The sequence below is a fragment of the Pan paniscus genome, chromosome 11, assembly GCF_029289425.2.
Source record: "Pan paniscus chromosome 11, NHGRI_mPanPan1-v2.0_pri, whole genome shotgun sequence".
Taxonomy (NCBI): Eukaryota; Metazoa; Chordata; class Mammalia; order Primates; family Hominidae; genus Pan; species Pan paniscus.
Window position 1 is genome coordinate 88,188,479 of NC_073260.2, and position 14,931 is coordinate 88,203,409.

The 14,931-nt window shown below is 41.0% G+C and overlaps 1 protein-coding gene across 17 annotated transcripts in view; it reads left to right on the forward strand.

Annotated features, from left to right (window-relative positions):
- RNF38 (ring finger protein 38) overlaps positions 1 to 14,931 on the forward strand; it is a 150,647-nt gene that overhangs the window by 85,098 nt on the left and 50,618 nt on the right. For 3 of the 17 annotated variants that reach the window (XM_055092038.2, XM_034967425.3, XM_055092041.1), the window contains exon 3: positions 12,606 to 12,755. The exons of 4 other annotated variants lie outside the window; for them this stretch is intronic. In XM_055092038.2, the coding sequence (XP_054948013.1) occupies positions 12,606 to 12,755 (150 nt within the window). Of the gene's footprint in view, positions 1 to 1,860; positions 1,984 to 2,038; positions 2,146 to 2,210; positions 2,558 to 2,680; positions 2,929 to 12,605; positions 12,756 to 14,931 lie in introns of those variants that run through there. 10 more of the 17 variants (XM_055092039.2, XM_034967426.3, XM_063594393.1 and 7 more) reach the window with 9 other exon arrangements.

Consider the following 14,931-nt stretch of genomic DNA (forward strand, 5'->3'; position numbering starts at 1 on the left):
CCCAGCATTCTGGGAGGCCAATATGGGAGGACTGCTTGAGCCCAGGAGTTAGAGACCAGCCTGGGCAACATAGTGAGACCTGTCTCTACAGAAAATTAAAAATTTAGCCTGGATTGCCTGAGCTCAGGAGTTTGAGACTGCAGTGAGATGTGATCCAGCCATTGCACTCCAGCCTGGGCGACAGAGCACCGTGTCTCAAAATACAAAAAAAATAAAAAAAGAAGAAGAAATTTAAAACTATCCAACCTGGGGTTGTGACAGCATTGTTGAAGATCGTAACCATTTCAGAGGTTTCAGGAAGCTTGCCTCACAAAAGGTTGGCTGAAGCTCAGGGGGATTCGCTGAAGCTTAGAGGTGAGGAATGCTGGAGGACTGTAATGGATTTTTGCTGCTGAGTTCAGCACTTGAGGAATCTGCCTCTCTTACAGTTAGATAGCTCCCAAATGTAACTTCCCTTTCCTTTCCTGATGTTCTTCTCCCCTTTGCCCTCTCTTCACATAGTCCTATCCAAGCTTGGAGGAAAAGCTACTTCAGGGTGGTCTGCGTTCTGTAGGGAGGATTTTTTTTTTTTTTTTTTTTTTAAGCTTAGATTCTGGTGGAAGATCTGTAATTGGAAGGCGAATCCACAGTAGATTGCGATTTGTGAGGGATACAGAGGATAGAAAATAGGATACATTGGATAAACTTAAAGGTTTATCCAAGGTAAAGTTGGCACTTTACCTTGAAGTGAAAAAAAAAAAAAAAAAGTTTAGATGTGATCATCTCCAAACTGGCTGCTTTGGGAGAGAGCCAGCCAGCTGGTTAACTGGGTTACATAATTCGAGTATGGGTTTGGGGTGGATATGTTCATAGGGACCTAATACCTCTTTCCAGCTTCTCTTTGTTTGTCCTGGAATTCCAAAACCTATGATGTTATTGCTGGAACTTTGATTCAGCAGTTGCTAAACACCTTCTCTTGTGTTTCTGGCACTAGGCTTGGGCCTTGGGTTTAGTTTACACAGTCCCAACAGAGTCTGGGTGCTCAGTCTGATATGGGAGACAAGTGTACATAAATAATTACCATATAGTGTTGTTCATAAAGAGAATGTCCAAGGTCCAGAAGGTCCTGAAACAACATTTAGTCTGATTTCCCCCATTTTCTACTGGTTGCAGCTGAGGCCCAGAGAGGGAAAGAGAGACTGGTTTAAGTAATGCCAAAAGAACTAGAACCTGAGAACCCGAGTTTTCTGTTGACTGGTCCTTAATAATTTTACTCTACCACCCTAAAATATGATCACCATCCTTGCGGGAAACATCTAATTTCTGCTTTAAAAAGTCCACCCCTTCCATGATGTCCTCTTGACTGCCCTCTCTCCTTAACTCTGATACCACTTTACTATTTTTTCCTTGTATGGATTGTGCTTTTGTGGAAATTTTTATTTCCTCTCTTGTATCGTGATTATCAGGACAGGAGCCAAGCCGGCTTCAATCTTTGTTCTTATTTCCCCTCCCCAAGCGACATCTGAACAACTGTCACACTTAAGGAAGCCTCGGACAAGTTGGGTTCGAACCTGTTTGCTTGCTGCATTGAGAGACACCTTTGTGTACTGCAATAAAAATTCTTACTTTTCGGGCCACGTGAATGCATTTATGCTGTAAGAACTACGTGAGGTTAGTTACTGTTTGATTGCGGAGTTTTGTAGGTAGGAGGCACGGAACAGTAGCAACAATTTACTAAGAGAAAATTTGTAGGAATTGTAACAGGGCCCTGCGGTCCGCAGGGCAGCGGGGGGCGGGCTGGGGCGGGGCTGCGCAGTGGTGCTGCGCGCGGAGCTCTGTTGCCGGAACTAGTCCGAGTCGTGCGCCGGGCCGCGCGCAGCCCAGCCCCGCCCCGCCCCGCCCCCTTCCCCCTCGGGGTGGAAACAAAGGGGGTTCGGCGCGCGGTGCGGAGCCTAGGGGAAAAGGGAGGAGCGCTCCGGTGGTCTGGCGCGCTGGGCTCGCTAGGTTTGTGCTGGCGAGGGGACGGGGTGGGACGGGCGACCCGGACCCAAGAAGTGGGAGGGCCGCGCGTGTCGCGGCCTAGCGGCGAGGGGAGTTGCCTGCGCGCGCAGCGGAGGCCAGTGCGCCGGCGCACAGCGAGCCCGGGTCTGTGATCGCCGAGGCGGGGTGAGGCGGGGTGAGGCGGGGTGAGGCGGGGTGAGGCGGGGTGCGGCGGGGCGGGGAGGGGCGGGGCCGGGCCGGGCCGGGCCGGGCCCCTGGTGCGGTGTTGCGGGACGGGGCCGAGGCCCGGTCGGTTGGGGCGTGGGGGCGGAGAGGATGGAGCCTCCGAGGCGTTAGGCGACTCTGTCGTCTCTGGGCGTGTAGCCGTCGTTTCCTGGCGCGGCCCGTGTGATGGTGCCGGGAGGAAGGAAGCGCAGTGACAGTGCCTCAGTGGGAGCCGGGGTTCCGGGGGTGAGGAGGCCCGCGGACGGCGGATCTGGCGAGCTGGCCGCGGGCTGGGCGAGCAGTCACAATAGGAGGCGGCGGCCCAGCGAGGATCCGCGGGAGCTGCCCGGCAGGGCGGAGCCTCCCCTCGCAGGTACTGGCTGCCGCGGCCGTTGGCTGCAGCGCGAGGGCGGGACGGGCTGCGGGCCGTTGAGAGCCTGCGGGGCCGCGCCCGAGTCTTGGGCTAAGGTTTGCCTCGGCCGCCCGGCGCTCTTTGTTCCCGCGGTGGCGAGGAGGCGCGGTCTCAGCTCGCGGAGCCGCCGGCCCGCTGCCCGGCAGATGGCCTCGCTCTCTCGCTCCCTCCCTTTTTGCCGAGACGCAGGTGAAATGATGTCACCCAGGAGAACGCGGAACCCGGTCGAAAGGGTCCTCTGGCGTCCTTCTGCTTCCGTGGGTTTCTGCACAGGCTGCGTTTTGTTCTCAGGGGATGCAAGTTCTTCCTTTCAGGGTTGAAGCGTGAGAGAGGTTGGTTTTTGAAACGGGAGTATTTCAGGGTATTGAGGTCCAAAAAGAAATAAAGTTTTTGTTTACGTCTGTATGGCTTGTAAGGTAAAGTATTTTTCTTTGTGTTGCAAAAATGATGTATGCTATTATTCAGTAAAAGTTGGGTATGCTAATTCTACCGTAAGTAGAAACACACAGGTAATTATCGCCACCATTATATGAATTGCCATTTCTTTTTTCTTAAGCGGTGGACTTAACGTATGAAAACTTAAATGTATACAAAGCTCATAATACAATTGTTACCTTAGAGTTGCAAGTCTGCTGTATTCTGTTTGGCCTTGATTGCGAGTGCTGTTATACTTGAACATTTACCATAAATTTTTTTCAATAGCAAACAAACCTTGTATGTAGGCTTTAAAAAAAATTCCCTTTTATAGGGACAGTTGGAATCGAAGTAAAATTGTTCCTATCTTCAGGGAACACCGTCTAATGGAAGAAATAGAACTTTTGTAGAGATAATACGAAACCACATACATATAGATGTCAGATCAGGTGTGGGAAGCTGGGACACACTTGGAATAAAAAGATGAAATCTGACTGGAAGTTTACCTGGGAATTGTGTCACTTCAGATACCCCTTTCTCTGGGGTTTATAAATATATATTTATAATATATTTATTTATAATATGGTATTATATAATATATATTATAATTATTTATAATATGGTATATTTCACCTTTTGCAAACCTGCTAATCATTCATTGTTCATTCAATTTTAAGTTGATTTTTATGATATTTCTGTAAGACTTATTTCTAAGAGATTTGAAGGCCTTAGCGCCTATAGTTGAATAAGTTCTGCCACAGACTCGTCATGTGGGCCTCAGGCTCTCATCTGTAAAATATAAAAAAAGTTGGACTTAAATAATCTGTGGGTTTTCCACCTCTGACTTCGTCTGTGATTCTAGAAGGTAGTTCGTATTTCCATACTTGTTGGGCTTTACATGCGCATCTTGTTTTTATAGTTAAATTGTCAAATATTACTCTGGGTGAATATTGAGGAGAATTTTCTCTACTGAAATAACCTAATTTTTGATGAAGAGTAAACAAGATGGCATAGTCAGACATAACTGAATCTGTTAGCATCATAATGTAGAGTGTAGATCTGTTGTCTCTCTGCCGACAGCATTGGATGAGGCTTTTAGTTAATTCATGTTACATTCTTAGGCTGTTTCTGTTTGTGCTCACTTTCTTTTTTTGAGGCTGTGAGTGGAAAGTATGGGTGAGAAATTCTTATGATAAAAGTTTCTGAAATGATTAGGTACTTGCTCAATATGGAAAGATTATTGGTCAAGATTATGTCTTCTAGTTTATTCCACCTATTTCTCTGTACTACCTCTAGTTTGGTTTAGGCCACCACCATTTTGTAATTCATCTTGCTGGAAAGGTAGTTCTTAATTAGTCTTGATTGTTGCGTTGTGTTTGTTTTGGTTTTCCTGCTAAGAAAACATGTCAGACAGTTTTCACTTCCATTTTACTCTACTTAACTCACAGCCTTTTCTCTGGAAAGAGCGAACAGATTGTAAACATGGATTTGAACAGTATAGTTCTTGTCTAGTTCATCAGCAAACGTTAATTAATACGTTATCTAGAGGAGATAAAGCATTAATACTTGAACTCTATATAGTAAATTAATGAGAGAAATTTAGAATAAACAGATGAAGAAGAGGGGTCATGTACACAATCTCTTCCCAACTCTTACATCTTTCATTAAAAAAAATTTTTTTTAATTTTAGTTTTTCCAGAAACGGGTTTTGCTATGTTGTCCCTTCTGGACTCGAACTTCTGGGCCCAGGTGATCCTCCTTTCTTGGCCTCCTGAGTAACTAGGGCTACAGGTGTTTGCCATGGAGCGTGCCTGCCTTAGATCTTTCCCTTTTTTAAGGATCTGAACTTTTTACCTCTTACTTCTATCTAGGTTATGGAGCCCTATTATCTTCTTGTAGTTCCTGTTATTAATTGTCCCTCACTAGACTGAGTCGCTTTAAGGGTAAGGACTGTTTCTTTTTCCCATTTTGTAGTCAGAGCATCCAGCATACGGCAGGCAAGCAATAATTATTTGAATTATGATTGTTATTTAATAAAATTATAACTCAATCATACCTCTTTTTTCCAACTATTATAAAACCCACAATTATTGTGTAAGTAATTATGTGTGTGCGCCGTGTGTGTGTTTGGAGAGAGGGAGAGGGAGAGAGTGTATAAAATTTTTTATTGGTTTGGACTTTTGTGGTCTAGATATTTTTTCACATCTGTGTAATTCTTTGTGGTAACCAACCTAAGTAAAACGATTTTAGACATACTTCTTTGAGGGGAGAAAAATCTTTGTGTAGGCAAATCTAGATTTTGGAAGGGAAGGAAAGAAAAGTTTATTTAAAATATGTAACTCTTATTTTTCCTACCCTTTATTTCTGCATTCTCTGTGTAATGGATAGAGGATTTCTTTAGTTGCATCTGTTTTCTTTTCCCTTTTCCTTCTTTTTCATCACCTTATGGGATTGTGGACTGGGGAAAGGAAGTAGGGGAGCCTTAGGCTATTTTCACACACCCTATTTCCGCTATGCTCTCAGAAAGAGATGGGTCCTGTTTGTTTGCCTAACTCAAGAGTGGGAACCATAATTTCTGTTTAGAAATGATTGTCCCGGTGCTGGGCAGTAATGAACATCCTCACCCACATAGTACCAGTCCTTGAATGGCTTCTCCTAATACTGCCTATTAGCTTTTCAAAACTATTTTTTAGGTCAGGCATGGTGGCTCACGCCTGTAATCCCAGCACTTTGGGAGGCCGAGGTTGGTGGATCACCTGAGGTCAGGAGTTTGAAACCAGCCAATAATATGATGAAATCCTGTCTCTACTAAAAATACAAAAAATTAGTCAGGTGTGGTGACCAGCACCTGTAATCCGCTACTCTGGAGGCTGAAGCAGGAGAATTGCTTGAACCCAGGAGGTGAAGACTGCAGTGAGTCAGGATTGTGCGAGTCAGGATTGCGCCACTGCACTCCATCCTGGGCAACAAGAGCAAAGCTCTGTCTCAAAAAAAAAAAAATATATATATATATACACACACACACACACACATATACGTATATACACATATATATGTATATGTGTATATACGTATATACGTATATGTATATATGTATATACACATATATGTATATGTGTATATACGTATATATGTATATGTATATACGTATATACACATATATATGTATATGTGTATATACCCACACACCTATACACATATATATAAAAAGCAAATTGTGACCATTGTGTAGTGATAGAATGATTTTATTTTTTTATTCCTTTCAGTCTTTTTCATGTGTCATTTGTGTATGAGAATTGTTGAAGCTTAGAGATGAATGACTTAGAAATTTTGTCTTGGATCTCAAAGGGTAGTAACATCTCAGAGGGTCAGTTCTACCCAGTGTTTGGACCTCAGTTTTCCAGAACCAGGCTCTCGATTTTTTTTTTAAAGAAGCTTTATCGAGTTATGTTTTATATACCATAAAATTCACTCCATTCAATTAGATTTTTTTGGTTACATTTTGAACATTTCTGTCGTCCCCCAAAGATCCCTGTGCCCATCCAGGCCTGCCTTTTGCATAACTCTAAGCGTGCACAGTCCCATTCCTGTTTGCAGTGTTCTCTCCTGGACCAGCTTTGAAGAATGCCATCTGGGACTTTGAGTACCCCTGCTCCACACTGTCAAAATCCTTTCAGAGAACTCTGCTCCCAGAAAACAAAAGCCAAGGAAACAGATTTGTTTTAGGCCCAGTGATAGAACTCTTCTCAAAGGAAAGGTGACATTTAGGTCTAGTTTATTCTCAGAACAGGGAAAAAAAAAATCCTAGCAAGGAGCACAGCATGCATCAGTAGCTCAGTGATTTATTCTGCCTCAGTAGGATGGGGTGGACTTACTGGGCAACCACTGACTTCATTTAATGGTAACCTGCAGGTGAGTGCATCAGATCTCTTCCTTGATCAAAGCTTTTAGCTTGTCTCATTGCCAACCAGTTTTCTAAGAAACTTGTTACACAAATCAGAAAGGCAGGCTGTTACATCATTTGCTTACAGTTTGGAAGATTATTCTTTTAATAAATAGTTGAATGCCTGCTATGTGCCATGTACTCTTCTAGGTGTTAGTGACATTGTGCTGAACAGGACATGGAGCTTATACATGTTCTCCTGAGTGTATGCTCAAGTCACCTCATTGATTTGGCTGCTCTATTTAATCTTTATAGGGAGTTCTCTGTTTTTCTTCCTAATATTCCAAGGTAACTTTTTTCTTGAATTTATGAAGTCCTGTTTATATATAACCCTACCTTATGATCATAGCATTTAAATAATTTTCCCCTCCCCCAAGTAGTAGTGTTTCTGGTTGCTACTTTTTAATGGCTGCATAGTTCAAGCAAGTGTACCGTAATTTTACTTAGCAAATATTTGTTAAACATTTAGGTTGCTTCTAGTTACCTTTAAATTGTCGCTATTATTGTGCTGTGGTGACCATATTCATGCATATGGCTTTTCTCATTTTGGTATATAACCTGATAATTTGTCAGTTTAAATATTAGAGATTCAAACATGTTTTTTAAATTATTAATAAAATCTACCTAATTACTTCCAAGAGATTAACAGTTGCCATCATGGAAGTGGTGAGAATATTTGGAGTTTTGGATTTGACTTTATTTTGCAGATAACCAGACTTGTAGCTAGAAGTGACACTAAGCACCTGACTCCTCATCTAATGTTTTGTTTTCGTCTTTTATATTAGGCTGTGATTTTAGTGCTTTTGACCGACCAGTTGGTATGCTGAAGAATGCTCTGTGGGCCTTTGTGAACACCATATTTTGTAGAAGTATGTTATGTCATACTGGCTTAGAAGTCATGTACCTGTATCCTCTCTCTCACTTTTACTGGAGGAAAAAAAAAAAAAAAGGAAATGAACGAAGAAGGATGCTGTTGTCAGAAGCAATTTTAAATGTTTTGGGACAGTGTCTTGTCCTAAGTGCTAATTTTAGTGCGATAATTACTAATAATGCCTGCAAGTCTCCAAGAAAAGTTAAATTGTTGGTTATGTTACCAAAACACAGAATGGCCAGATTAAACAAAGGATGTCCTAAAATAGTAGTGTTGATGCTTAAAAGGTTAAACTGTTTTCTGTAAACTTTAGTTTTGTGAAATAGGGTTTTCTTAGTTATGCTTAATGAATTAGTCATATGATTATATGGAAATAGACATTAAACATGATAAGTTTTGGGAGTTGCAGACTTAATGTGGTCTCAGGATGTTTTTCCTTGGCAGGACTTTTTAAATACAGGTTGCATTCTGGGAGAAAGCCAGAGTTAGCAAATCTGTAATGCTGAAAAGTTGCCGGCCTAGAGAAAAATTATATCAGTTTTCAGGAAACAAGTTTATTTTTAAGTACTAAAAATGGCTTTAAATAGGGCTGGTGGAATAGTTGATACTTACTAATCAAACTAGATTATAAAAAAGAATGTTAAAGTAGAAGGTGGTTTTGTGGGTTGAGTATGAACCTTAGAATTCGATAGACTTGAGTTCAGATTATGGTTTTGATATTTCTGAGGTATGTGACTTTAAGCAAGTCTGTTAAACCTGATGTTCAGTGTATAAAGATGGGAGAGCCCAGTTCAGTTTCTGGCATGAAGCTAGCTGTTACCAGATTGAGGCTTTAAAACCTGCTATACTGCTTAAATAAAAATGTGTTAATTTTTATATCTTTTGTAATCAAATCAGTGTAGCCAAAATTCTGGAGAAGAAACTTTTCCACTGTGGTACAATAATTTTTATTCAAGTTATATACATACACATTGTGTTTTCTGTAACAAATTACTACAAATTTATTTGTTTAAAACACAAATATTTCCTCACAATTTCCATGAATCAGGAGTCCTGGTATGGGGTTAGCTGCTGGGCCCCCTGTCCAGGGTCTTACCTTGCAGGAGCTGTGATTTCTTTCTTTTCTTTTCTTTTTTTTTTTTTTTTGAGACAGTCTTGCTCTGTCGCCAGGCTGGAGTGCAATGGCGCGATCTTGGCTCACTGCAACCTCCACCTCCCGGATTCAAGTGATTCTCCTGCCTCAGCCTCCCAAGTAGCTGGGACTACAGGTGTGCGCCACCATGCCCAGCTAATTTTTGTATTTTTAGTAGAGATGGGGTTTCATCATGTTGGCCAGGTTGGTCTCTATCTCTTGACCTTGTGATCTGCCCGCCTCGGCCTCCCAAAATGCTGGGATTACAGGCGTGAGCCACTGTACCCGGCCCAGAGCTGTGATTTCATCCGTGTCTCCTTCCAAGTTCATTGGTAGAATGTGGTTCTTGTGATTATAGGACTGAGGTCCCCCATTTTCTTGCTGGCCGTCAACTGGTGACTGCTTTCAGCTCCTAGAAGCTGCCCTCAAGCCCCTGCCGCATGGTACCTTTCGCATGCCTTCTCACAACATCTTAGTCTGAAGAATTGGCAAGAGAATCTCTTGGGAAGGACTCAGTTCTGCTTTCTCTGATTAAGTCATGCCCAGGCTCACCCAGGATAAACTGTCTTTAACTTGAATTCACCTTACTTGGAATCTTCATTACATCTGAACGTCTTTCCTCCTTTGTCATATGATTTAACCTAATAATGGGAATGAAATACATCACATTCACAGCCCTGCCTGCGCACATGGGGAAGGGGGTTGCACAGGAGATGGACACCAGAGGTAATCTTGGGCAACCTATGTATGGGACTGCCTGCCCCATACACACACACACACACACACACACACACGTGTGTGTGTGATTTTATTTTACCTAGTAGTAAAATAAAATTGTACCTCATTTTAATCAAGCCCATCTATGGTTTTGTCCCAGACTTATTTTGAATAAAGCTTTTCTCCATTATATTGGTCCATCCTTTTTAAGACAAATGGAGCCTCTGATCAAAGGAAACTGTTGTGAGTAGGAAAGGATATGCTTGAAAATTATGGCCACAGGGACCAGGTTGGCCAGTTTTTCATTTGTCTATGACCAAGATCTTAAGATTTCAAAGGAACAAGGAATGAAGGAGAAGAAACATAACCTTGATTTGTCTTTTCCCAGCCAGCTACTTGTACTAGCAATTTTGTAAGACTGCTTTGGGCATGATAGTTGAAGGCAGGATGGCCTTAGGATAACACGCTACAAAGGATACATAATGAGCAAATGAAAAGCTTAAGAGGATGCAAAAAGATTCCTACATAAAGAAGCAAACCATTTTGAGAGAGTGGCAAAAGCCCTCCTTAGATTGAGTCAGGAATGTGAAATACTCCTTTTTCTATGAAATCTTAACTCTTACCTTCACATTAATTCAGAACTCTTACTCCTAATTTTTCCCTGTTTTATGGCCTTTAAATATTATGTTACAGTTGGCTGCTTGCATCTGGGTTTCAAAAATTGTTAGAATAAGCTTCTTGAGGGTAGGGCCCATGTTTTTATATCTTATTAGATTAACAAATACTTACTTATTTTTAGAAATTGTCTCACCATGTTGACCAGGCTGGAGTATAGTATTGCAGTCATAGCTCACTGTAACCTCAAACTACTGGGCTCGAGTGAAGCTCCTGCCTTAGCCTCCTGAGTAGCTAAGACTACAGGAGTGTGCCACCATGCCACACTAATTTAATTTTTTAAATTTTTATTTATTTACTTATTTTTTTGGGTAGAGATGGGGTTTTCTCTATGTTGTCCAGGCTAGTCTTGAGCTCCTGTACTCAAGCTCTTCTCTCACCAGGGCCTCCCAAAGGGTTGAGATTACAAGTGTGAGCCACTGCATTTGGCCTGTCTCTATATTCCTAATGTAATTCTTGGCTTGTAGGAGTCAGTCAGTAAATACGCCTTGATTCAGCAATGCATACTTCTGCGTAATGGTAAAGGATAGCACATTCGTGTTTGTAGTATAGAGATCAGAACATTCTGTACAGAAAACTAATGAATTCTAAAGTTTCTGCTTTCAAGTGCTTTGTTTTTTACTTCTAGGTAAGTCTTTGGAAGTATTTTTACTCTTACCAGTGGGCACAGTTATCTGTTTACCAGGTCCATAGCAAACCAGAAACAAAATACTATAAAAAGGCTAAGGAAGGTAAGGGTATTAATAACAGCAGGGATATTAATAGCATTTCATTTTATGATCAGTTTCTGGCTGCTTCCTTACTATCTAGCCATACTAAATGTTTTGCAGTTTCCTGGCTACACTGCTGTCTCTTGGCAGCTACTTCTCCATAGCACCTAGTGCCTAGCGTTACCATAATACATCCTGCAGTGATTTACTTTTGTTTCTTTCTTATAGCATATACTTTTTGAAAGTAGGAAACGGGCCGGGCGCGGTGGCTCACGCCTGTAATCCCAGCACTTTGGGAGGCCAAGGCGGACGGATCACGAGGTCAGGAGATCGAGACCATCCTGGCTAACACGGTGAAACCCCGTCTCTACTAAAAATACAAAAAATTAGCCAGGCGGGGTGGCGGGCGCCTGTAGTCCCAGCTACTCCGCAGGCTGAGGCAGGAGAATGGCGTGAACCCCAGGGGGTGGAGCCTGCAGTGAGCCGAGATCGCACCCTGCACTCCAGCCTGGGCGACAGCGAGACTCCATCTCAAAAAAAAAAAAAAAAAAAGTAGGAAACGATGCCTTTGTTTTTGGTTTAATGCCTGTCACCAAATAGATGCTTAAATGTAGGATTGAGTGAATGAATGAGGCAATGAAACTCTAAAAAGAAGACCATGTTAAAGTATGTAACTTTTAGTGTAGGTACAAGAAGGGACCACAAGCCTTAGCCCCCCAAGAAGAATTCACTGTCACAGCACAGTGGAACACATTATGTTCATGATTTTTTTTTAATGTTACAGAGTAAGTATATTTACATATGAATTTAAGAGGATTAACCCATAATCAAGTCAAACATTTATTTTTGTTTTTTAATTTTTGTAGATAACTGGGGCGATCCTCCCACCTTGGCATACCAAAGTGCTGGGATTACAGGTGTGACCACTGCATTGGCCAAATCAAGCATTTGAAATGTGGCAGTCATTTACTTTTGTGCTTATGATTGTGTCCTTTATTCCTTAGGAAGGTCATTAGGTTTGTGTTGAATAGAGCTGAGATTTCTGCAGTCAAACATATGATTGCTATAGAAAATTTGCCACAAATATTGTTAAATCTGTCATTTTCCTTTGCATGATTATTTGGAAGGTTAACTAAAAAACAGAATGAGAAAAAGTATTAATCTTGGTCCAGGCAAACACTTAACCTTTCTGTACTTAAGATATGTAATTTTACCTTGGGTTTTCTTAGCATGAAGTCTGTCCTTTAGGATCTCGGAATTAACACCAACAGAAAAAGTTACCAATAGGTATTTGCGAAACAGGAAGGACGTGGTGTTCTTGGGCTATGCTGTTTTGCCTCCAACAGTTTTTGTAAGAGAGATCCATTGCCAGAGGCAACCTTTGCCATCTTTACGTTTTGATGTTTAAAATTAATTTTTAATTTCTTTCCTGTCTTCGCTAGCAGAATCATCAAATACCTAGAAAATCCAGACTATCCTTCATAGGCATGATTCTCCACATTGGTGCAGCTAGCCATGAACTATCCTTTTCTTCCTCTTTTTCCCAGATATCTCCCGGGGCCAATTCAGCATCTCTACCTGGCCATCCTAACAAGGTGATTTGTGAAAGGGTGAGACTTCAGAGCCTGTTCCCTCTCCTCCCAAGTGATCAGAACACTACCGTTCAAGAGGATGCTCACTTCAAAGCTTTCTTCCAGGTTCTTATATATTTACCCTTTCCCTACATAGGGCTGAAAGTCACATTCTACAGTGTTTCTAGGAAGGCTTGAAACAAAATGCCCAATATCGTCTCCTTGTTTTCTGTTGTATGTGGAAATAAGTATTCTTCTTAGAGGACTTTAATATTTTTTCAGCCAGCTTTTCTGACTAATGTTTGTCTTCTTGAGCTACTCAGCTACTGTTAATTATTTGACTACTTAATATTCTTGTGTTTTGATCTTTTGGTCTTAAATCACTTGTCCTAATAGGTCAAGTTCTGTAGGAAAGTAGAAGATAGTGTAGAATATATGAAGTTGTGTAGGAAAGGAAAAATGAAAGCATGTAAGATGTTCACTAGTTACTTGCTTGGCACCCAGAGTTCGATAGTAACATACATTTCTGAGAGAAAACATGGTAAACATGGTTACTTGTCTTCTTTTACCTGTGGGTAAACGTGAGTTAAAAAATTTTTTTAAAATATAAAATGAAAACTCGAAAGTAAGGTGTGTAAATGGATTGAAACTCATTAGGTTATTAACAAGATTACTGGAATCTGCCCGTAGAAATCATTGGCTACCAAACTTTCAATCCATATTCCTAGAGAAGCATGTTTTAGTAGTGGAAGTCAGTATCGCTGTTACCACAAAAGTTAGGTTACACAATTGCCTCTGAGTGGTAGGATTGCAGGCCAATGTGTATAAACCTGAGGTAGTGAAATAATTGATCATCAAGGCTGGGACTTTTGAATAAGAGCCAGCTCATTTTCTGTTTGTATGAAAGTGAAATGCTTGTGACACATAAAGTTGGAGATACAAAATTTGGAGGGATAGGTGATCTAGGGCTCTTCAGTCTGGTATTCCTTCTTGGAATTTGTGCCAGGTTCTCTGCTTTGCATGTATTAACTCTTTTTGTTTTTAGCCCTCACAATAAACTAGTCATTGATGGTTTTTAAGATGTGGAAACAGGCTAAGAAAAGCTCAGTGAGGTGTCTAATCACATATGTAGTTATTTGGCAGAGAAGGGGCTCCAATCTAACTTTAGCTGTATCTTGTCTACTATGTATTTGTGGAAGAAATGGACTTAATACCCTTAATACTGCCACCAATAAAAAGGGTTTGTTTTTTTTTTGGGATACTTTTCTCCATACTCCCTTTGTGTTTTCAAACAATAACTCAATATAAACTTTAATTTCAGAGAGTAGCTGCCAATTGCAGTAGATTTAAACTCATGTTGTGAAAACAAAACAAAGTTAGAGCCAATTGCATTTGAGTGTTGCAGAAAGATGAAATGTATTGTTGTTAAATTTTTATTTAAATAGTTTTAATTTAACTTAAGCCTTATTTTCCTTGAACCTTAGAACAAAGCCCTCAATGAACTTTGGGGCGGGGGTGCAGGGGGATCTAGAAGTTTTTTTTGCCCAGAAACTGCCCTACCACTGTTCGACATGAAGCAAAGTAGATCTTTCTCACAACCCTTTTGAGATACTGATACCTTCAGCTAGTTGATATCTTTTAAAAAAGGGTGTAATTTGTCAGTTCCAGTTATGCTTCTTATCCTTAAAAACTTAGTTACCACATGCAAAGAAAAACCTACCCAGCCATCTAGTGTCACAAAATTATTCCCTTAATGTGTTATGCTTTCTTATTGGCTTTCTCCTCAAGTACCTTCTCTCCCAATTCTTTCTACTTTTCCTTCTTTTTAGAATAATCTGTTTTAAACAGATTTGCCTGTGTTTTCATTTTTTTCTAAGGCACCCTCTCTGCTTCCTTTAAACTCCTGTCTTTTCTGAGGACATCAACCTTCTCTAGGAGTAAAGAAGTTAATTGATTGATTTCCACCCCCCCCCCCCCCCCGCCCCCACACCAAGCATGAGGAGTTGGGTGTGTGGCTAGTCAAGTGGCCATATGGGAGAAAAAATGTGTTGCTACACTTCCTGGATTCTTACTGTTGTTTCTACCACCAGTCTTTTTGAACAAAAAAAGTTATCTTGTTTTTGAGCTTTTTTTTTTGTCAGTCATATCTATTATTTATCAGTTCTGTCATTGTCCTTGTTTATTACAAACTTCTACATTTTGCTTCTCATATTTGCTTGTTTTGTATTGCTCCTAGTCAAGACTTCTTTTTAATTGCCCAAAATCCAGGGTTTTCTTTTAAATTTTACATGCTTTGTGAAAT